Source organism: Pangasianodon hypophthalmus, chromosome 22, assembly GCF_027358585.1.
Source record: "Pangasianodon hypophthalmus isolate fPanHyp1 chromosome 22, fPanHyp1.pri, whole genome shotgun sequence".
Lineage (NCBI taxonomy): Eukaryota > Metazoa > Chordata > Actinopteri > Siluriformes > Pangasiidae > Pangasianodon > Pangasianodon hypophthalmus.
The window spans coordinates 14,847,451-14,871,718 of NC_069731.1; the positions used below are offsets into that span (position 1 = coordinate 14,847,451).

At 38.7% G+C, this 24,268-nt stretch overlaps 2 protein-coding genes across 3 annotated transcripts; one reads left to right on the forward strand and one right to left on the reverse strand.

Annotated features, from left to right (window-relative positions):
- The first annotated feature begins 183 nt into the window (after positions 1-183).
- pabpn1 (poly(A) binding protein, nuclear 1) lies at positions 184-11,731 on the forward strand. Of its 2 annotated transcripts, none has more exons than XM_026937980.3 (7): positions 184-678; positions 3,367-3,475; positions 4,441-4,508; positions 5,073-5,179; positions 5,755-5,842; positions 6,174-6,325; positions 11,138-11,731. In XM_026937980.3, exons 1-7 carry the CDS (start codon positions 544-546, stop codon positions 11,316-11,318), a joined length of 840 nt encoding a protein of 279 aa, XP_026793781.1. In that variant the 5' UTR covers positions 184-543; the 3' UTR covers positions 11,319-11,731. The 2 variants fall into 2 exon arrangements, with proteins under 2 accessions (XP_026793781.1, XP_026793782.1); XM_026937981.3 differs by having other exon boundaries at positions 186-678; positions 9,938-11,280.
- A 1,429-nt stretch (positions 11,732-13,160) lies between these two features.
- Positions 13,161-21,250, reverse strand: ngdn (neuroguidin, EIF4E binding protein). Its single transcript, XM_026937902.3, has 11 exons — positions 21,157-21,250; positions 19,991-20,050; positions 19,483-19,554; positions 19,258-19,395; positions 18,772-18,856; positions 17,615-17,667; positions 17,381-17,507; positions 16,476-16,650; positions 13,972-14,119; positions 13,339-13,402; positions 13,161-13,255 (listed from the first exon to the last, which is right to left on the reverse strand). Exons 1-11 carry the CDS (start codon positions 21,178-21,180, stop codon positions 13,236-13,238), a joined length of 966 nt encoding a protein of 321 aa, XP_026793703.1. The 5' UTR covers positions 21,181-21,250; the 3' UTR covers positions 13,161-13,235.
- Positions 21,251-24,268: the final 3,018 nt, after the last annotated feature.

The following is a 24,268-nucleotide window of genomic DNA, read 5'->3' on the forward strand; positions in this document are numbered from 1 at the left end:
CACTTCCGACATCAATGCGCTGTGACTGACACAATTTCATCCAATCACAAATGAGATTGTAAAGTCGAGTTCGCCACAGAAGAGAAACGTTCAGACGCACAGCCAATGGGAGCGTCTGATATATAACGGAGGCGGAGCTAAACTGCGGTAATTGTCCTATAAACTATTGAGTTTGCGCCTGCAGTGACCTAACGCCCCGCCCATGGCTTCCATTTCTGTTCTGGATCACACGGCGCAAAGCGAATAATACACATTTGGGTTTTTTCCTGAATAATATTGATGTGACTGATAATTATAGCGAACACAAGTCCTTCCTGGTCACGGCACGACAGAGAGTTTAGTTGGTCTAGCGAGTAGCAGTGAGTTATTTCTGGGAAGTGGTAAAGGTTTGAGTCTTTTGTACAGGAGACGGGCCTCTTTATTCCTCTTTTTAACTTTAGCGGCGTATTTTCCGCCGTTTTTTTTCCACCTTCTGCCCCTCGCGCTCTCCCAGCGGCGTGAGTAGAAGCACGAGGCGCGCGCGGAGTGGCGGGAATCGGGCCGATGGCGGAGTTCGGTAACGGACTGGCGGAGGAATCTCTGCTCGACTCAGACCCCGGTCATCCGGAGCTGGAAGATCCGGGTGTTGGTGACGAAGAGCCGGGTTTAGATGAGGGAGAGGCCGCTATTGAAGACCCGGTGAGTTAAGGACGTTATTACAGCGTTATTAGCGTTACCTCACGGCAGCGAGTCTGTTCTTGGAATTACATCGATATCACATGTTTATCTGGCTGGTATTCGCCCTGTTGGCCTTTTAGTCTATAACATTCTTAGGTACCTTCTTATTAGCTTTATGGGGAAACGATTTTAAAATCCGTTGGCGCGGTCCGCCATTGTGGCTCGCGCGGTGCTCACTGTGTTAGCTTTAGCGCATGGCGTTGGCGGCCATGTTGGCGCAACATTGGCTTTTTTTTTTTTTGGTTTGGTTGGTGGGGGGAGAAAAAAAAACGTTCGTCGCAAAAAATGCGAGAGGGGGTTAACGTTAGAGGGTAGGACAGGCCGCCATTAACGCCGCTGCTGTCTGCAGAGAGGCGAAAAGCTCACGGTAAAACACGCCTCTTTTTATTATTAGCGAGAATAAAAATGACTGTCTTTGCTAGCTAGAATGCTAACAGCAGCAGCTTTGTGGCTTTGGCACTGTCGCTGTTTGCTAGCGCGGTAGGCTAATGTTATACAGCCGGAATGCCGATGAAACTGTTTTAAACCGAATATATGGACAAGAAGATGGCTAGCTGTGTGTGTTAGACTCTTCTGAAGGAGGATTAGCCGCTTGATGGGTTGTGGTTGTAAAATGAGCTTTTCGCTAACGTTAATGCTCATTCGGCTAGCCTCGGGCTCTGCTAATTTATTGCGCGTTTGTCAAACGCTGGTGCATTTTGTTTCACGCATTTCTGAACCGCGTCTTTAACGGATCCTCTAATAGCTGGACATTGTGCATATGCTAAATAGGCATGCATAGTTGGAATAAATCTAAGCACATTGTTTCTTGATGGTGTTGCCTTTATGTATTGTGTAAATGTGTAATTTGTGGATAATAGGCTAGATCTGAGAGCCTTCACATAGACACTGACATGCTGATATGTTCACTGTCTACAACACACACGGTTGTGATTCAGATCATAAAGGTTTTTTATTATTATTATTTATTTATTTTTATTTTTTAAATCTTGTAATATGATCAAACATGGATGGATGGATTTGTGATGAGAAATTGTGTGCAAGTGTGTTTGGACGGGGCATGGTGCGATCTGCCCTGCAATGCAGCACTGCCACAAGAGCATCACACTCCAAGCGTGTGTGTGTGTGTGTGCGCGCGCGAGTGTGTGAGAGAATGGCATCACGCCTTTCCCTGTCCATTAGTGTGCTACACACATGTAGGCTACGCCGCAATCCACCTACTATCAATACAAATCGGGGTGCCAGAATGACATCAGCGCTGTTTAAACACCTCAATGGCAAAAGCGGTTCATCTGCAGTATTGTAGTGTTATTGTAGGAAGTGGATTAGGGAGCACGTATTATACGTTAAGTGATTTAGGACACGACACTACTGATCACCGGTAGGCAGTAAACGGCACACAGGCTATGTAGTATGATGGTGTGCAGTTTAGGACATAATCCAAAAGATTGTTATTTATGAACAATAGATGGTGCAAGATGATACAGTTCTTATTGTGTTTGTGTGTGTTAATAATTGGTCATGTAAAGGTTGTGCACGCGAAGAGGGGTGTGTGTGTGTGCGTGCTCTGAATGCACCAATTATCAGAACATGCATAGTCCCTAGTCTGCATCTAATTCATTCAAGCACATTGGAGAATAATAATAATAATGATGATGATGATGATGATGGATGCATTGGGTAGCATTGTCCCTGCACAGCTCCACGGCCCCTAGTTCGATCCTGAGCTCAGATTACAGCTGTGCACAGTTCTCCCCATGTCCGTATGGGTTTCCTCATAGTTTTCTCCCACCTCCCTAAACATGCCAGTAGAAGGAATGGTTACTCTACACTGTCTCTAGCTGTGAATGAGTGTATGCATGTGTGTGCGTGCATGGTGCCCTGTGATGGACTGGTGTCCTATCCTCAGTGTATTCCTGCCCAGTGCTCCTGGAACAGGCTCCAGATCCATTGCACATCTGACTAGGATACAGTGGTTACTAAAGATGAATGAATAATAGTAGTGGTAGTAATAATATTAGCATCACAGATTGTTTTATATTGCTTCAAAACATAAACAGAAAGAAAAAAAATGTAGTTGCAAGTATAAATTTGAATAAACAGTTATAATGTGAAGCAACTTTGCATGGTTTTAATCCTTAAACATTTAAAAACCATCTCCCATTCGCACATTGTTTTATCCATCCGCACTGTATTAGTTAACACGCTTCACTGTAGACATGAGCCAGTGCTAAATTCCTGTGTCACAATCTTGACCAAACCATTAACCTCAATTTATAACATTATTATTCTTTTGGCACAGCAGTTCTGTCAGTATCGCTGTGTACTCTCATCCAGTGAACAGACGTACGATACACATGCAGCACTGCTTTACGCTTGTACAAAATATACTAGACAGCTATGTCTCTTTGACTGGGACAGATTTTACAATGGGGGCACAAATTTAGATGGTTAGTGATGATATTGTGTCTCCTAAATTTCAGTCAATATTTTATAACAGCTTGTCGACATGCGCAGGTCCCAATGACAACTTGTACAATACTCTAACTTGTATTAAAATGCCAGTTGATGAACATTTGTATTAAATATTCATATTATTATAATATGATTATACTCATGTTATTGTTGTAATATTTAAAATGTCCACAGGAGCTGGAGGCCATTAAAGCCCGGGTGAGAGAGATGGAGGAGGAAGCAGAGAAACTGAAGGAGCTCCAGAACGAAGTGGAGAAACAGATGAACCTTAGTCCTCCTCCTGGTGAGTGTGTGTTTGTGTGAAAAAGAGAACACTGCACATTGGGCACTGCTGACAAATAGAACTGTGCTCGAGCAGGAACACAGAAACAACTGGGTCACTCTAAATTTTCTTTTTCTGCCCACAACCTAGATTCTTTTCAGGAACAGCACAAAAACACTGCCTTTATCTTGGCATGTGCTGATATTAAATCATCACATCACATGATAATTTCTTACCATTTTGTCTAGGATTATGATATTAGCATGCGAGCCTATTTAAGTAATTACTGTTTTCTTGTAAGTCAGTATTTTAACTTTAGGAAACTTTTGGAAAATTTTAGAAGTGTTGCAGAGTTCTGTGCTTCATGTTGCTCTGACTGGTCAACAGAATTGCAGGATTGTATCCTCTGAGGAGAAAACATGGCACAGTAGTCACTGTGTGCCACACTAGGACACACTACGCTAGCCTACTACTGGACATATTTGTGAATCCAGTCAGAGACATTAATCAGGACGACTGTGCGACCGTTTGATCAATCCATGGTCTGCTCTATTTTTAGCTCCACTTGTATGTCCTGGATAGAGGCGCATGGTACCTGGGTAAAAAGGGTAACCAAATGCAGCACGGTTACTTAAGTATAAAATTATGGGTAATATGCCGAGCTGAGCCATGCTACACCGTCCAGTAGGAAAAAAACGCTACAAGCTTCCTTATTTCGACCAAATTTGAAGGCAGCATTAGGCACGTCTCTTGAAGCTCAAAGAATTTGGTTAATAAGATAACCAACATATGATAAGAAAATGCCTACAATCAATATTGTAACAGTCAGAAACCCTTTCCTTATCATTCATGAATTCATTTAGAAATAGTAATTGCAATACAAGCTTAAGCAGTAAATACTGGCATTTGTGTTTGAATTTTTAAACATGATGCCCTATTTTTGCTTTTTTACTTCAATATGAAATTCCTTTTGTTTCCCCCCACAGCTGGTCCTGTCATCATGTCCATTGAAGAGAAGATAGAAGCAGATGGAAGATCAATTTATGTTGGAAATGTGCGGGTTACTCTTACACTTTTTGACTAGTTGTAAATAGTTGGTACTGCTGCTAAATTATTTTTACTAGTAGTCATTGTGTGTGTGTGTTTTTAAATTATATATATAATTTATGCCCTTTAAATTTAGAGAGTAGTAAGACAAATGCTTTCATTCTAACAAGGTGTTTGAGTATATTTAGTAGTATTAGTGATATTCACTAGTAGTATCTAGTATTTGATCTAATAATATTACAGAACTTGTCATACATATGGGAAATTATTTAAATAATGCAAAAACTAGAGACGTGCATCGAGACTGGGGTCCCATGGGACCCAGCAGAAATTAGTGGCTGTAGTTTTTACTTTTTGTGGGCAAGAGCGGTCAGTCAGATATGAAGCCACATTCATTAATGGACTCTTATACACTACAGCTTGTGCTAATTCAGAAGTACTACATTGTTTCTACAATCAAACATTGACATATGTTGAATAAAGTACGACTCCTTGACCTTTTGATAATGTAAGAAGTTATCATGAACTTAGAATGTCATTGTGTCAAAATGTTTTTGTGTTTTGTCTATAGGTGGATTATGGAGCAACAGCAGAGGAGCTTGAAGCTCATTTTCATGGCTGTGGCTCTGTTAACAGAGTCACTATCCTGTGTGACAAATTCACAGGACACCCGAAAGGGTAATCAGCAAAATGCTACATTCTGTCTCTTCATTACTCCATCACTCTCTCTCGATCTTTTGTTACAGTTCATTTTCATGTGCTTGAGCAATGGTTTTGCTTCTTGTATAGCATTGATATGGCTAATTTTTCTCCTGTTAGTTAAAGCTAGTGTGTGTAGGATTTTCTGTTGATATAAATTTTTCTTGTTGGCGTATGCCGTTTGTCTGTTCTCAGATTTCGTGGAGACAAATCAGATTTGTTCTTGTGGAATTTGTATCATTACCCAGTAGAAGTGGGTGGCATGATGGTTTTGTAGTAGTATACTATTTGGGGTGCAGCCTTGAATTCACAATGAATGTGTTTTTCACTTGTCACTCAACACAACCCCACATTATGAAATATCCTCCTATGAATGATCTAAAATAGAATTAAAGCCGTTTTCTAAGGTTGCTTTCACCTGTTTTGTAAATAATTCTACTGTGCAACGTTTTTCAGCAGTTGGCCTTAATCAGCTGATGTCTTAATTATTTCTTTGACCCATCTGATTGTCTACTGATTGTGTTTAAATTTTTTTTTTTCCTCCCGCGTTTCAGGTTTGCATATATTGAGTTTGCAGACAAGGAATCTGTTAGAACAGCAATGGCACTGGATGAGTCCTTATTCCGTGGAAGGCAGATAAAGGTAAATGTGTTTAAACAGACTTCAGTTCAGTGGGAAAAAAGATCTATTATTGACTAGAAATGCTGATGAGTAGGGAATCTCAGGTACAGACTTTCATAGCTTGTGGCCCATGTGACTACCCACAAAAGGACTAAAGAGAGCTGAACATTAGTAACACATTTACAACTGTAGCTCAATATTTGACCTTGATAATTAGAGAAGATATTGGAAGCATTTCTACAAATGAGAACTGTAAGAATAAATCCTCACCTTTCTTGCTCACAACTGAATTCCTTCGTACTGTAATTTGTCTTTTGAACTGTATTCTTAGCAACTTGTGAACAATTTTCAGGTTGGGGCAAAGAGAACGAATCGACCCGGTATCAGCACCACAGACCGCGGGTTTCCTCGGGCCCGGTTCCGCTCACGTGGAGGAAGTTTCTCGTCTCGGGCTCGGTATTACAGTGGATACACACCACCCAGAGGAAGAGGACGGGCCTTCAGGTGAACAGAAGACACACCTCAGCCTTGCACATATTAGTGCACACATTACTGAGTGAACATGTTAGATTACTGAGAGCGATGCAGCCTTCACATTTATCCAACATAAGGAACATAAAGGGCAGCTGTCCTTATGCTGTCTTTCAAATGGAAATTTTCAGCACAGAACTGCGCAGAAACCTCTGCAGCTTTCTTAAAGAGTACACACTTAAGATAGAATGGCCAGCAGATGCTCCATGTCCCAGTCTTAGGACGGAAGTCGTAAACCATATTTCTAAATAGTACACGTGAATGATTTTAAGGCAGAGATTTTGTTCAGCATCTCTTAAAAGCTTCATGAAAATTAGGTTAGTATTTTTATTACAGTATCCGCAGGATGAGATAAAACTGACACCCCCTTAATGCTTGCGTATTATCAGTCATATGTATAATAATGTAATAAATCTTGAGTTAAGATCACCTTTACTTAGCAAACAGTAAATGGTAATACAGCAATGCAACACTTTTCCCCATTAGCCTTATATTAATTATATTTGTTAATCCTTTACAGTAGCTGGATTACTACAGTAATTCTGGGAAGATGTTATAATGGAACTAAAATAACATTAAAAAAAACCCCAATGCTTTTTCTGCAAACAGAAATGGCATTATCACAGCAGCAGACTTGTGCATTGTGTATTGCTAAAGCATATGATTTCTATGCTTTATGTGAAACTATTCCAGACAGTCCTGCCCATCAGAAATTTCAGTTAAAAGTTCATAAAACCTTTTCTTCTCAGACCTAGTGGATCTGTCAAAGTGAGCGCGCTTTTGATTAGTGAGATTATATTACTCTTACCCGTCTCGGGTTATAAAGGAGACTCCTGCCTCCTGTTTTTTGCATTCCTGACTATCTATTAGGATAATGGCGAAACCTCATAATGATGCCACTGCTCAATCAGCCTGGCCTTCATGCGTTTTTGTTGGGGTTTTTTTTTCCCCCCCGTGAATTTACCAAAATCGCTTCATAATTTCTTGGAGCAGGACAATCTACTAAAACATTTCTTTTGTCAGCTGCTCATTGGACCATCCAACAAGTCAATCAGATGTCATTTGGGCATTTAACGGGTCGTTGCCCCAACCCCTGACCCCCCCCCCCCCTCCCCCCCCCCCAAATGAACGGCTGAGCAACTGAAATTCGACCCGATGTTGAAGATTAAACTAAACAATCTTGGTTTTAAAACTTTAAAATTTATATTTAAAAAAAATAATAGTAAATACATTTTAGTTTGGTAGCCTAGTAAAGTTCTTGTGATTAAATCTATGCATTAACATGGAGGGTAATAAAAAAATTAAATGTTGAACATTTGTTCTCATAATCCTTTAACCTTTAAATTAGCTTAAATTATGATATGGCCACTTGTGGTAATATTAGAAATGATGTGGCATTTTTTTTTATCAATGAAATAATGTATTCCAAAGATTTTACACAAGATTATTAAACAAAGAAAGAGAGAAAACATGGACCCGTAGAAGACTGGTGTGTTTATGGTGCCTTTTAAATGAGGCAGACTTCTCAGGATCATGTGTAAAGGCCAAAATGTTCATGCATCAGCAGCCTCCTTCATATTGGGATGCAGGGGATTAACACAGACTTGGCCACAAGATATTATAGAACCAATCACTTGTACATCTAGTGGCTAGTTGTCATACAATTGATATACAGGATGATTTTATACATCTGTATTTCACTTCCAGAATAGAGGTTTCATTCCTGCAGCCTGATATTGGTTTCAAGTATTTAACTTATTGTGTATATTGTGACCTGTGCTCTAATAAAGCACACAATGGGGGGGAGTGTGTGTGACTAAGGTGTGTTTGCATCTTTGATTGGATGTTCTTGCATGTTTGTGTGTCTCAAATGCTTTGTTTGAGACACTGCATGTCACCTGTTATGTGTTTGTGCTTGAAGTTTGTTTCCATCCATCTGTTTTACACACAAAAACATATTACAGTTAAGTGCTTACGCTCATCTGAGATGTAAAAATTTGGTGTGGATTGTGATTGAGGCTTGAAAGATTGTTCCCGTTATCTGCTTCATGCAAGCAAAAAGGATATAAAGAATGTGGCCGCTAACCCATCACAGATTGTGAAATTTTGTGCATAGTTTGTGATGCGTTCATGCTGAAAATGCGGCGAAAGGTAGCATACTATTAATACCTTGATGTGAAATGAAATGTGGAACTCTGCACCCTTTTTGCACTCTGTGGTTTCAGCCTGTAGTATGCACAGGAAGGAGCAGAGCCATCAGGGGTCCAACACCACAGCTGCAAATAAAATGGGCATACATGTTGTTAATAGGTTGTTAACAGGTCCGCTATTACAGGTTTGTACTAACAGTAGCGGCATTCAGAATGGGCGTAGTCAAGGTGTGGACAAATTATTAGCCTGAGAGCCCAAAGCAGATGCATCTGGGCTGTTGGTTTCATTCACAGTTGCCCAGAAGACAGGCTTCAGGCAAAACAGATAAACAGGTTTTTTTAAACTTGGTCCTGCAGTTAGCGAAAAAATTTTAACTGTTGTTTGTTTAAAGGTAACATGCTCCGTTTAGTTCATAGTAGTGATATGGTGTGATACTCTTTTTCAAATCCCACCATTTGCTGCATTATGTGCGTGAACCTGGCTGTTGGTAGAAACCGTTAAGGTGCACTGTATTAGTAGGCATACAGTGCAGTGTAGTGCAACAACTAGAACTTGTGTTTTTTAGTAGTATTTGTATAGTATATTAAAATATGTAATCAGCTCAAACTTTGGAGTTTTTTCTTTTTCCCTTTTTTATGAAACCCTAGCTAGACTTCCAAGCTAGTTATCGAGTGGTATACTGTAAACACCCTAGCTAGACTTCCAAGCTAGCTAATGGGCTAGCTAATGAATTGATTTGTCCTCCCCTGTAGTCTCACAGTAGTGTTGTTATCGAGTGGTATACTGTAAACAGCATGCGGTTTGGGACGCTGTCCTTGACGGTGAAGTGGTAAAGTTGTGGTGTGGGTAAGGCTATGATACATGGATTGGAGACAGATTGATTCAAATGAATGATGAGTTACTGGGTGTGTGTTATGGTCTGTTCATTGCTGTGTTTGGTTTCTGCTCTTCTGATGATGTCATCACCCCTGTTGAGAATATTGATGGAAATACAATACAGTCACATTTTATTTTTGACCATTTTGTAAAACATCTGGATGGAAACATTGTGTGTGTCCATCATCTCTCCCCTACAGTGACCAAAGGAGCCCTAACAGAGAGAGATAAAGAGGGAGAGAGGATGTCTTCACTTCCCCCCCTAGATTTAACACTTTAATGCGTTTGCATTTGTAGTACTAGACGAAGCTGAACGCTTCATACTATAATAATATAATAACATTTACATAAAAAAAAAATCTATTCTTCAGTAATGCAGATGACATGGTATACATTATACTAACTGGACATTCTGTATACCTGAAAAGTATTTGTATAAGAAGAATGACTTACCTGTATCTCAAATAATAAGCCCCTTTTTTGTACGCATAAAAAATTTGGTGTCCTCCATCTTCAACCAAAAAAAACTCACCCTCTTTTTCTCTCTCTTTTTTCCAGGGGCCGAGGGCGATCAACATCGTGGTATTCCCCTTACTAATAACTCCCCACTGTCATTTCCCCTTTTTACTGTCATCCCTCCTTTCCCTGTTTAAAAAAAAAAAAAAGAAAAGAAAATAACCCCTCTCAATAAAAGAAGAAAAAAAGAAGAAAAAAAAAAGACAAAAAAACACAAAGAGGGAGAAAATAGAAAAGAAAAGAGCATCTCCTGGACAGACTGACTGACTGACTGGTGTGTGTGTGCGCGTGCGTGTTGCAGTCACCCCGGTAAGGTACCGAGATTTTGGGGCGGTTCTTGGTTGGCATTTGTGAAATGTTTAGAGAAGATGGTGTGATCTCAGGCTGCAGATGTGTCTCCTTTGGTCTGGCTGTGAGTTTCTCACACAACACAAGGAGCAAACTGTTTTTTCCTCCTTTTCTTCTATTGTACCTTGAAGATGTGTGGAAAATTCCCCAAATGTGATAACGCTGTATGTTTAAGTAGATATCTGAGGTTGCCAGATTTTTTTTTTTTTCTTTTCTTTTTGGAACTGTTAACATTCACCCATCCTCATTTTTTTAATGTTAATTTCTTTCTCTTGTTTGTTTCTATCACTCACCTGCATTCTTCCTCTTTCTGTCACAGCTTGCAGTTCAGTTCAGGGTGTTTACTTTTTTCTTCCCAGTAGTGTTTAACTTCATGAGACATGCCAAGTTCTTTTTCTCCTGATTTATTCTCCAACCATTCTTTGCATTTTCATCAATTTCTTCCCCGTTGACTCATGGTATTTGGCTCTTTGAACATTTAATGCTGGCACTGAAGTTTTCATTATTATTATTATTTTTTTTACCTTCTGATTTCTTTGTCCATCATCTTTACCTTCTTTCAACCTCTGTTTATTTCCTTCCTTTCAGCTTCCCTCTGTCTTTGCTAGACTATGGCCACTAATGACTCAAAGGCATTGAATGAAATTGAATCCATTTTCCATTTTCAGCTTTCTTTCCAAACCTACCTTACTGCCACTTCTTTTTTGCTTCTTTCACGTTCTCTCTATACGTATGTGCTCTACCGCTTCCGACCACTTACACATATTTTAGCTAATGCCCCCCGCCCCCTTTCCCGTTCCTTTTCCGAGCCGTCCTTGTCTGGTTCTTTCTCTCTTCTGTTTCTTTCTTCCCTCTCTCTCTCTCTGTGTACTAGACCACTTCTTGTCGTTTCAGGTTTCAGGACCAGTGGAGGCTGAGTACTCCTCCTCCCCCTGTGGCTGCAGCGCCCCCTACAGTCTCACCATCGTCTCTTTCTCTCTCTGCTCCCTCTATCCCTCTATCCACACTCATGTGGGGGGGTGGGGGTGGGGCACAGGGTGACCCCCGGCCCATTTACTACAACAACAAACGCTGAACACACGCACTCTCTCACATGCACTAACACACACACATATATACACACACACATACACACACCCCACCACATATTTATATAGCGAGAGCAAAGCAGCTTGTTAAAGTGGGAGAGAATGAGACGGTGAGGACAAGAACAGGTTAAAGGTTAAAAGGGAGGGATGCATTTCTAGGGCCCTAGAGGACCGATCCTGGGAATTTAAGGCTATTTAAGAAGGAAAGGAGCAAAGCTTTTATTTGTTGGGAGGGGGGTTGTGTGGAGAGGTTTTTTTTTTCCCTTGGGTTTTTTTTTGTTTTGTTTTTTGTTTTGAGACGGGGAAGTGGGTTTGGGGGGAGAAAAAAAGTTTGGCTTTTTTATTTTTTAACCCATGAGTCTGTAATTAGAAAAAAAAATAAAAGATTGTAAAAATGAAATGGGTTTGTCATTTTTTCCATCTTTTCTCCCTTAGTGAAATGCACTACATACAGAATTAGTTTTTCAGGGTGAAAAATGTCTAAAACTGTTGTCACTGCCTGAATAATATCTTGGTTTTAATTTTATGGCTTTATGATTGTTATAAATTAGCATGATACACATTTCTAGTAGCTTCTTTTTCTCTGATCCTAGACAGCACAGTGTGCTATGTTAATTATTGGATCATGAGTTTATAATACACTGGAATCATGATGTGGCTGTAATTTTAATTAAAAGAGCCAATTTAATTAGCATGTGGAAACACACAGTTCATGATTGATTACCTTATTGATATGAATTCTTTCCCAGTGAAGGCACTATGTAGACAGTGATATTCCACAGCAACTACTATGTTAGAGATTTCTTCCAAGCCATCCCTCATTTTGCAATCACCAGAAATACATTACCTTGTCTAAATGTGTATATGCTTTTTATGTGGATCAGAACAAAGTACACTGTGTTGGCACTGTTCTTTTGTGCATGTGGGTCAGGTCAGTTCAGGTGTGCTTTTTTTTTTTTTTTTTTTTTAAATTTCAGGACATAGCCATGTCTTTTCTTACTCAGAACTCATGTTTTGCTGTACTTGACCAGGTTAGAATTTAATTTTCTTTTGTAAAAAAAAAAAAAAAAAGGTTGATCTTTATTTTGAAATTCAAAATGTCAGCAAATAAAAACCATCCTGTCTCAATCCAGCTGTAGACAACCTCTACTTGCACTGAAAAATGAAAGTATTTTGTTTTTCTAAAGCTATTTCTTATTGCGTCTGGGTTATCCAAGTCCTAGAATGAAACTCACTCAGACTAGATCTAGGTTTTATCTAAAACTCATGTTTAGTTAGTGTTTCCAGGCTCTGCCCCAAATACTAGAACACAAGCTTTTCTAACAATGTCTGCCAAAGTTCTTATAGTGCTTTTAATGGCTCAACTGTTCTTTTGCAAGGGCAAATTAACTCTGATCAGTCTGATGCCCTGCATTGTTGATCTGTAGCGTGTCAGTTGGATTTCATTTTCAGAAAAGATGAAATACTAAAACCCTTAACCATCTAAATAATCTTCAGTGAACCTCATGGAATGAATGTCATGACCAACATAAATTGTTTAATGGAAAGAACTAATAAACGTCCTGGTTCTGTACAGAATTTGGGTATTTTCTCCACAGTTCTAATAACCTCTACTATTGTATATCTATCTAGCTATACACACACACACACACACACACACGTGTTAGTCTTTTTTGGGTGGAGCATTGTTCTTTTGTTGTTCAAGAACCAGCCATGTTTTGCCTATTCAGCTATATTTGAAATAAGGAAGAATTTAAAGGTCCTTTTTTTCCTTTGTAAAACTACTAATAGTTCATATTTTTAAATATCACTGACCAGAAACTAGAAAATGGGGTTGATTATTTTTATTTTGAAGATGTAGGCAAATGAAAACCATCCTGTCTCAATCCAGACGTAGAGAACCTCTACTTGCGTTTCTTGAACACTGAAAAATGAAGAAAGGAGGACAAAATTAATTTTAAAATAAGACTTCATAGCAATATCTGATTAGGAAAGAGTCAGACTTACTCTTCTTTTTGTTTTTCTTCTTCAGCAGTTTCTTCTTCTTCTTGGGTCTGGGATTATCCAAATCCTAGAATGAAACAACACACTCAGACTAGATCTCATTTTAGTTAGTGAAGAGCTAAAGGTTAGTTATTGTTTCTAGGCTCCATCCCAAACACTAGAACACAATCTTCTAAAAATGTCCACCAAAGTCCCTATAGTGCAGTCTCGGATTTTAATGGATGGACTGTTCGTTTGCAAGTGTAAATTAATTCTGGCCAATCTGGGGCTTCGTCTGTCCATCCTGGGGCTTTGTACTGTTGGCATGCTGAGCTTCAGCTGGACACTACTACCCTACAGGCTTCTTTGGTTTGTCTCTCTGTGTAAAACTCTACAACAGAGGATTTCCTTTAACCATCCAAAGAATCCTCAATGGAACCCCATGGAATGAATTTTATAACCAACATTTTACAAAATATAAGGAAGACCTCAAATGCTTAAGGAAGCATTTTTATTCTAAACATCCTGGTTCTCTACAGAAAGTGTATTTTCTCTACAATTCTAATAGCCTCTACATGTATGTCCTCACACATCTATCAATCTGTCTTCCTGCTTTCCTGACCACCTATTCATGATTTATCAGTCCGTCTCACTCACTGGTGCCTCTCCGCCGGTCAGCGCTGTGATGTCACCGAAGTGTGTGATGCTCTTCAGCTGTGAGGACATTCCCATCATGCGTCTCTTCTTAGCCTTCTGATCTCGTGAGACACTTAGACGCACCATCATAGACTCCTCATAGTTTTTCCTGAGACATGATTAAACACAAAAAGGATTCAAAGATGATGGTGTCTGTTATGGTCAGACACAGTCACACAGAAACATCAATATTCTCATAGGAGTCATAGGAATTGGTGAAAAGAGTGATGTATTGAACTGAAAATTAGCACAAAATGTAGCACAGAAACATGCAGGTCCTACGAGTCTCAAAGACGGATTGTGATCTGCTCACTCAAACCACATTCAGAGGTGCTAATGGACACACATGGACACGTTGTGTTTGTGGTGTAAACGCTAATGCAACTCAACACTGAAGGTCACCAGTGTGGCCAGGTTTGCGCTTCTCATATGGAATTGAGCCAAGTCGCTGTTGTATCTGATACACACTAGGTTTGTGTCATATAACAATTTAATCATCGCTACATGGTCTTACTCCATTTATTGTTATGTTACCAGATCTTTATGCATTTTGCATAGGAGGAATATTCCAACAATATTCTGGTAAGAGTTATCACTCAAAAATAGGCCAGAAGAGCAGTCTTTTTCTCACCAATAAAATGGGAGATGAGCCAATCAAATGATTTGCTGAGGTGTTTGGGACCCTAAGCTCCTGGAGAATGTTTTGAGTTTATTCATATGAAATAAAACCTATCAATTCCACTGAAAAAATATCAGCCAAAAAAGCACTTTAACACTTTTTTTTTGGCTAAAAGACAAAGTTTTACCTAAAAAAACCAAATTGGCCTACAATAAAGTGACGGATCGAACACTGTATGAATAACATTAATGGTGATGATAATTATATAGTGATTAAATACACTGTTTTTTTCCCCCCTCTCTTACACAAGTCAGCACTCAGATGTGTTAAAAGGATTTAAGCAGCAGATTAAACATAGAAAATGTTGCCCAAGTAAACAATGGACACTGATTTGTAGAAGGATTATATTGAAAATGCACTATTATGTTTTATTTTTATAGTGCATCACTACAGAACCAGAAACCTAAAAATTCAGTTTTTTGTGGCTGCCACTGCCAGCAAGCAGTTCCCGACTGCACAGCTAACACACCCTCCCCTACTCTCCTTAAACCTCTATATTGCACAAGTCTAATACATGCTGTTGTATCTGATATTCTATCTGCGAGTTGGACGATTGGCAGACGTTATATTTTAATAGCTTAGAGATTTAATTAACAGTGTATACCAGTCATGCAAAGTGTCTCATACACAAGCTTCTTTGTTACCAGTGAGCTCATATACTTATTCTTTACATAAATTTATTTGTTTGAAATTGGATACTAGTAATGTTAGGGATTTTTTGAACTGACGTCTTGCTTTCTGCAGTCATGAAATTTGTCTCAAAGATGCATTCGGGATGTATGGAAAGGTCAAGTGTAAATGGATATCAGTGTCAAAGAAATGTAAAACAGTTACATGGTTAAAGCTATGTTATAGCAGTATAGATAATGACCTCACAAAACAAAAACCATTAATTAACAAAAAAAGACAACATTTAACATTGTTTTTCTTTAAAATGGGAAATGACAAGCAGAAACTGAAGATCATCATACTGGTATATCATCGGAAATTTATCAAGCTGGGTCATCCCGTGTCAGTTCAGATAGGGTTGCTGCTGCATGTTTCTGATTTTGATAATTTTTCATTATTTGTTGCTTGTGACCTAAAAATAAATAATCTGTAAAGTATTTTGGCTGAATTCTAATATCACGTTTTTTCACTCCCCTGAAAAATACATTTTCTCATTAAAAAAAAAATCTTATCTGGGATAAGAAATATTGAAGAAAATATTAAAGAAAAAATATATTATTCCCAGCCATATAAAACTTGGCAGACATAAAGACAAACTTGATTTCTAGCTGTTTAAATGCTCAGAAGTCACAATAGAAAGCCATTTTTTTCTTATGGGATCCTCAAAATGGGGAAAAGTGCACAATTTCCAAACATGAGTGATATCAGTGGCTTATAGACCCCACTCTAAGAGACACAGATGCTGAAAGTCACAGTAATCCACTGACTATGTCAAATGACAATCACAAAAATTACAAGTTTAATTAAATTTGTGCCATTCTGACATTCCCAGATGATGAAACCATGAAAAACTGCATGAAATATATTTAAAGTATGGTCAACTTTATAACGTGCGACATAAATTAAATCAAAACATTTAAATATGTTAAACATCAGCAACCTTCATTTATTTCTATTATAAAAAACACAGCTCAATTTCAGAAATAAGTTATAAAAAATATAAATGCATGTCTCAGAATGAACAAAATCTGAGACATGCAGCAAACATCCCTATCTGAACTGACACGGGATGACTAATCTGTTCCACACTTATATTCCTCCATAACCAAGTCCTCACCTGTGCTGTTCCTCTCTGATGTCTCTCTCAGTCTGAAAATCTTGGCGCTCGCGGATTTCCTCTGGCGCATTGCTGTACTGCTGCCGGAGCTCCCCGATCACTGAACTACGGAACGCCGCTTTCCTGCGTTTATCCACAAGCTCCTTCTGCCTATCGGCCTCCGTCAAATCACCATCTGTGTGAAGAAACGTGAAAAGGAGAGAAAGTGAGCCAAGTGTACAATGTTTCATGTTTGAAAAAAGCACTGTGTTAATAAACCTGACTGTGATAAATTTATACGACAGTTTAGTATGAATCAAAGGCAAATCAGACAAGATTTCAGGTTTTATATTTAATTAATTACACTATATACCATTAATGAGGCTATTACATTAGCAGGCTGGTTATCACTAGCTACTGTATTACTACTAGAAATAGTATGAGTAGAGAAAGAGCATTGGGTAAATTATGAATGGAGCAGCACAAAACACTAAACATGAAGTCCATATTACACAAGCCCCACCCCTCCAGTAAAAAGAGCCAATCATCTTGTTGGTTACCAAAACGACTGGCCTATCAGAGTCTTACAATGACGAATGAGCAGATACAGGGTGCTTAGCTGGGTTAGCTATGAAGAAACGCACATTGTGTTACTGGAACCACAGACCACAGCCTATTGACAGCATTCTGTCAGATTTTAACAGAAGCGTTTGACAAATCTGTGTCTGAAACATCATCGTCAATCTGCTTACGGTATAAAGATTGTTACTGAGGTGGCTCCTCAGTGGACACACTTTACTAGCCGGACTATGATCCGTGTTTTATAGCCCTGTGATGATCTACAGCACTTACATTCAGCTTGTGCCTGTGACCAAACACACTTCCTCTCGTGTTCTTTTGATTAAATGTAAATTTAAATGTTTTACCATAATGCATTGGGGCGATCTTTGGTGGGATGTATTTCTTGGCTTTGGGGGTCGCCTTCTTCCCAGAATCTTTTTTATTTCCAGTATCATCATCACCACCATCATCTGATTCCTCGGACTGATCAAGCTGTGAAAAAAACAAAAGGCCACAGATATCAAAATATAAATATTCTTAATATTGTTTAATGTTAATATCACAGAGCGAGAGTTAAATGATGAGCTGAAGAGTTTTACCTTGCTGACGAGATTCTCAGGATTCGGACGGAAATGTAAAGGATCGTTCTCAGCTGTGACACAGGAGGAATTGTTAGCAAGAAGCTATAACAATCCATGCTAACAGTAAGGGTGAGAACATATACAAACAGGTGACAAATTAAAGGAATTAGTAAGGTTTTTTTTGTCTTAGAAAAGTCTCCAGCCACCAAGAGCCACCAGAACAGCTCCAATACCCCTCAGCACAGATTTTCAATTCTCTGGAAATGTGCTGGAGGGATGGACATCATTCTTCCAAAAGATTTTCCCTCAGCTGGTGTTTTGAGATCACGCTCATTCCAAATGCTCTCGTGGTAATCGGTGTTCTAGTGGTATGAGATCTGGTGACTGCGGCAATACCATTTAATTTACATTATTTTCCTGCTCAAGAAACCATTCACTGGGCCTGCACTGCCCTGTTGATGGGGGCGGAGTCATCCTGGACAAAACCACTCCCATCAGGATAGAAACGTTTCATTACAAGATAAAGGTGATTGGTTAGAAAAACACTATTGATTTGCAGTGATTCTTCCCTTTAAAAAGACAAGTGGAAACCATCCATCCATCCATCCATCCATTTTCTGTACTGCTTATCCTACACAGGGTGGAGCCTATCCCAGGGAACTGGGGGCACGAGGCAGGGGACACTCTGGACAGGGTGCCAACCCATCGCAGGGCACAATCATACACACTCACACATTCATTCACACACTGCGGACAATTTGGAAATGCCGATCAGCCTACAACGCACGTCTTTGGACTGGAGGAGGAAACTGGAGGAAACCCCTGAAGCATGGGGAGAACATGCAAACTCCACGCACACACAGGGCGGAGGTGGGATTCGAACCCCCAACCCCGGAGTTGCGAGGCAAACGTGCTAACCACTAATGCCCCCCTGGACCCAAACCATGTCAGCAAAATACCCCACAACATAACAGAGTCACCAGGTTTTCCTTTAATTTGTCACCTGTAATTTGTTTACATGTTCAAAACGGAACGCTGTAAGCAGATACAATGATGCATGAAAAAAAACTACCATACTGGATTTGACGATTATCATTCCAGGAATTCTGGCTCGTGCTGTTTCACAGCTAAAAGAAACACTGATGATTTTTTTTTTCATAGATTAGAAGTCTTACCCAGACTGCCAGTCACAGCAGTGCGCACTAATTTATCAATCTGATACTTCAGCTTCTGATCGAGAGGACGCATCTTCTCCAGAACCTACAGGAGAGAGAGCAAGCCTTTTCAGAAGTTTCATTTCTGTGAGAACAAACTCTGTTAAATATAGTTTTTATAGAAACTATAAAACTTTGGCATACACAGTGCCATGTGGTGGCAATATTACATTACATTAGAATGATAATCAAACCTTTTGTTACTGGATTTGAAAAACTGTTTTCTTCCAGAAACATGACTCTTCAACCAGCACTATTATTGTTATTATTATCATTATTATTATTACTACTATCATTGACCTAAAAATACAAATCTGACTGAATAAACAAGCATTCTAAATAATGACAATATTAAACTGATTCAAACACAATAAAATAAATAAACAAATGATTACTCATCACTTCTACATTTCACTGTATTCATGTGGATCACTGACAGAATCTGACCGTTCTTATGGTGACCAGCCTGTGGATGGCGCCGTTGTCCTTCAAACTCTGGCCATCTGCTTTAATGCTTATCAAATGTGCAACATCTTGAAGGTAAAATAACAGCAGATGGTATCGCAGGTCCAGAAAGGACAAACCCTGTAAATAACAACCATGATCAGAGAGAACATTAGAGGGCTTCGTGTGTTACAGAACACACGCTGCTGTATAGGGCCAAACTCTTACCTTAGAAGTTGGACATGTTTTATTCTGGACTTTCTTTATCACGTCTCGAACGTGGCTTGTAACAAATGCAATCTGAAATTTCAAGGAGAAGAATGTTTCTATTCTGTAGGTCAGTATAAACGCTACACATCCTGGCCATTAAGGGTGCACTCTATTTTTATACTCAGTTTATTAATTCATTGAGGTATTTGATTTCAGGAGCTAAAATATCGAACAGTGTGTGTGTACAGATAATGTACGATCACTGCACAGCTTGCAAATCACTCATTTGTTCCTGACGATGTCGCGATACATATCATTATTCCATAAACCAGATTAAAAGTCCTCAGTTTCTATCACTGTAGATATTAAATTATTCACAGTACAATTTAATGACCCAAGATTTTAAAATTGAAAGACTTTATCATCAAGTCTGTAATTTCCACTGGGTGAAATCAGGACAAACACTAAAATGTGCTGAAAAGTGGAACTACAAAGAAGCAGGATTAGGAACAACTTTATTCCAAACCTGCTGTGTGAGCGTGTTGAGTAGTTGCACGGCTTTAGGCAGATCGTCCTCAATCACATCCTGGGAAAGGAGAGCAAAACTGATGAATATGACAGCAAAATAAAAATACTGTGATTCTGAAATAAGAAGAAAATAACGGCCATGTCTCTGTACAGAAAACGGCACCATCTACACTGTTATATACTGAATGTTTTACTCATGCTGAATTCTCTAATTTGCTTCTCAGAAGGTGTTGATTAATTATCTATAAGAGCACTTCAGACAGTAGTGCTGAATGATATGTTCAAGGTTCTTTAGTTGTCAGATACAATACATACATGTGATGTAGTGAAATGTAATATATTTACACTCATTCTAAAATTTGAGCATTTGTATAATCTAAGCCTAATAATAAACAGATTAAAATGTGTTCCTAGTTTACTGACATGGTGAAGTTTTCTGTAAGGAAATATTATAGAAGGAGTTTCCAGTGTTAACCCTTTGTAACAATCAGTATGTTTTCCCACTGGAAGGTCTACAGGACAGTCTTTGGTAACATTACAAGCTGCATTTGTGGTTTATTAAGTTCATGAGAGAAAGAAAGGGGGAAAAAGAGACTGTTTATAGCTGCTGTGACATAAGTGATAACAGGAACTTGTCTCGCGGACATAGCACAGCATTAAATGTAGCTATAAACGGAATAAAAAAAATGGTACGACGGATCATTCACTGAATTAAGAACTGTAATAATTGGTAATAACTGCTGTGGTATAAAAGGAGGTGCTGTTATAGGAAAATAATCAATTTCGGAGTGATAATAGTTAAATGATCTTATAGCAAAAATGTAAGTCGTTGTTACTGTACATATTTGTACATGTATAATGAGAGTCACATACTGGATCATCATGCTTTTGTAAGTTCATTTAAAGTCAGATTTTAGCTAGATTATCAGTTTAGCTCCACACATTTCATTAGCGACGTGCTAGTTTCATACACCCGTTAGCTAGTTTGCTAAACCAGCTAGCCTCTGCATTAACAGATTTGGATACATTTGCATGTAGTGCCACAATTTTATCAATAAATTATCTACTTATGAAAGGACAGTTGTGTATAACACTATTTAGCAATAGTTCTCGCATGTAAATCTTAACTTTATGATGATTATTTACGGAGGAAACACAACTCACGTTCTGTACACTGAGAGCCGCCATTTTGAACTACAGCAGGCACCGTGGGACACACACGTTTCTTTCAGTGGGATTTCACGATGCGCGATTTTCGCTCTGGGAGACTGGCTCCTTTTATACGAGTTTGGTTTGAGTAGCGAAAATATAAAATATATTTTGTTATACGAAACTTATTGTATATCATATTATTCTGCTGTACTTATACGACAATATCTCCAGGTAAATTACCACTTGGATGTGTGAGGTATAATTTTCTTTTTTTTGTACATTTTTTTTCTAATTTCCTAGAAATTCAATGAACATGGGGGTTTAAAAAATATTATTAGCATTGTTTTTTCTGTATCACCATTCACTCTTTCGTATCTTTCCCAAATAAAATGAATTAATAAATCGTATCTGATTGTCTGTGTTTTTAGACAAGCCCCGCCCTGATTTGAAAGATTTTTTTTTTTTGGTGTTTTTGCTATTTTATATAGGCTAATACATTTTTAGGAGAGCATTTAATTACCAAAAGTAAGATATGTACACGTAGTTTATTCATTATTATAATATTTTTTCAGAAAAAAGGCTTTGCTCCCCAGGCTGCAGTTTTATATGTGACCGCTAGATGGCACTAAATCCCACATAATCACTGGAGGATGAATGAACCCACACTGCAAGGCAAAGGGTGTTTCAGCTGCAGAACAGAAACCTGTAATGAGAAGAAACAGAGGATTAGAGAAGAAAAATGACAGATGGAGAATAAGGGATGAGAGAAAAGGATAAAGCCTTAAGGTGTGGATGAGACCATGGTGTTAATGTGAGATAAACCCTGTGTTACGGTATTAGTCATGAACTGTGAGTGACAGAGGAAGAGAGAAATTGTGTAATGCAGGAAAATAGGGAAATGAGAAGCAAATAGAGTGTATGGAAGTGTAATCTAGGGCTACAAATATAGCACAGGCATTTCAACTACAAATTTAATTTTTCTGAAAGTGGACATTTTTATAGGAGAGTGAAAAAAATCCAGGAGCATTCAGGGCTCCAGATTAAATATAATAAAAGAAGACTATAGGGATCTACAGAAACAGCAGAGTCCTCATCAGCCATTTCCACCTTCAGCTCATCTCTTTTTTATATACCACCAGGGTTGGGGGTTCGAATCCCACCTCCACCCCGTGTGCACAGAGCTTGCATATTCTCCCTGTGCTTCAGGGGTTTCCTCCGGATACTCAGGTTTCCTTCCCAGTGCAAAGACATGTATTGTAGGCTGACTGGCATTTCCAAATTGTCTGTAGTGTGTGAACGTGTGCGCGATTGTGCCCTGCGATGGGTTGGCGTCCCATCCAGAGTGTGCCCAGCCTTGTGCCCTGAGTCCCCTGGGATAGGCTCCAGGCTCCCCCGTGACCCTGTGTAGGATAAGTGGTGTGGAAAATAGATGGATGGATGAAGAAGCACCAGAAAATTAGCAATGCGAGAGTCACAAATCATTCGTTTGTCTCAAACAACTCTTTCAAGTGAATCGGGCGAATCATTTCATGATTATGAATGAATCTGAAGTTTTTCTTCATGAACCTTAGGTGTTTTAAGATATTTTCTGCTACACCATCCAGTGTTGTTCAGACTTTGTGGCATTTCCATAATCAGATACATGGTTTCTACCTTCTGTTCCCATCCTGTCTTTGGTTTGGCTTTGATTTGGGCTCAGCTGTGTCAACTTGTCATGACTCACATGATCCTGAAGCACATCCATTTGCACAAACTTTGGTGTAGAAAACTGGCCCCAGGTCAGCAAACTAATAATATGTTTACATCAGCCATACCAACACAGATCCAACATAATGTTGTCCATTGCCTCTATGCAGGTAGAAAACTGACATCAACCATTCTGTTGGGCCAGTGTTGGCAGAGTTGTTATGAAACACGCACCTTTGCCAACGTTAGCCCAATGTTGGTACAACTTGCATAGCGACAGCCAACATAGTCAACCGAATATAGAGTTTGGGCCATCATTAGATTGCTACCTGGGGCTCAACATGATTAATTCTTAAGTCTAAGGTATAGTATAAGTATCAATTTAATTTTTAAATTGATATTGATATTTAACAAATCCTTGACTGTGGCTTGACTGTAGTTGTTTTTTTCTCTCCAACCAACAAGAGCAGTGATATTTATTGAATTCGTAACTTAGTTGGCATAATAATTAACTCTATTATAAATGATTGTAAGGGCATTAGGCTTCAGATGAATTTCAGTTTAGAATTAGATTCCTGAACTTATGTAAATGTATCAGTGGAATGATATGATAAATTTACAGCATGAGACTAATACAAGTCAATATCATATTTTTCAGTATTTTAGAGTATTAGCTAACGATCTTGTATACTGGGTATACTTTATTATCTATATACTTTAGTACATAACTCCAACTGCGTATCTAAAAGAGATTTCCCTATCATGGTATAATAGCCTGATATCATCACACATAATTTCAATAATCATTCTCATGAAATTTAATCTTATAAAGCTAGCATTACCAGCGTCAGTGTAGTTATTATCTTTATAATAAAGTAGATTGTAGTTAGTTAGTTATATTTATTTTCCTGTCAGACAGAGGGTCCTGTTTCGGTCAGTGGCTAGGTGGCCTTGAAAACCTGCTGTCCTTCCTGTTAAACATCTCACCATGATGGACCTTACGGGAATCGCTAATGAATCAGTGTCTGGACCTTAAAACACACACACAATATTGTCTATTCCCAAAAACACTCTGCTCTACATGTCCATGTTTTACAGTAATAAGTTTGCATCTTTGAATGTGCAACAAAAGCTGCAAGACAGAAAAAAAAAAATCATTTATCTGTATTGTACAGACTAATTTTTCATTAATAGATCATTTCTGTGCTAAGTCCAATTATATTATTATAATTATAATATATGTTTAGCAGTATTTCAGAGGCATTCTGTTTATATATACAGACAGGTGACAAATTCAAGGAAAGAACCGGTGGCTCTGTTGTGCTGCAAGTGGTTTGCGTCCACTTGCCTCATTAAGAGTGAAGCGTCACTGCAAATCAATACAAAGTTATTCTGATTGATCACCTTGATCCTATAATGAAACATTTCTATCCTGATG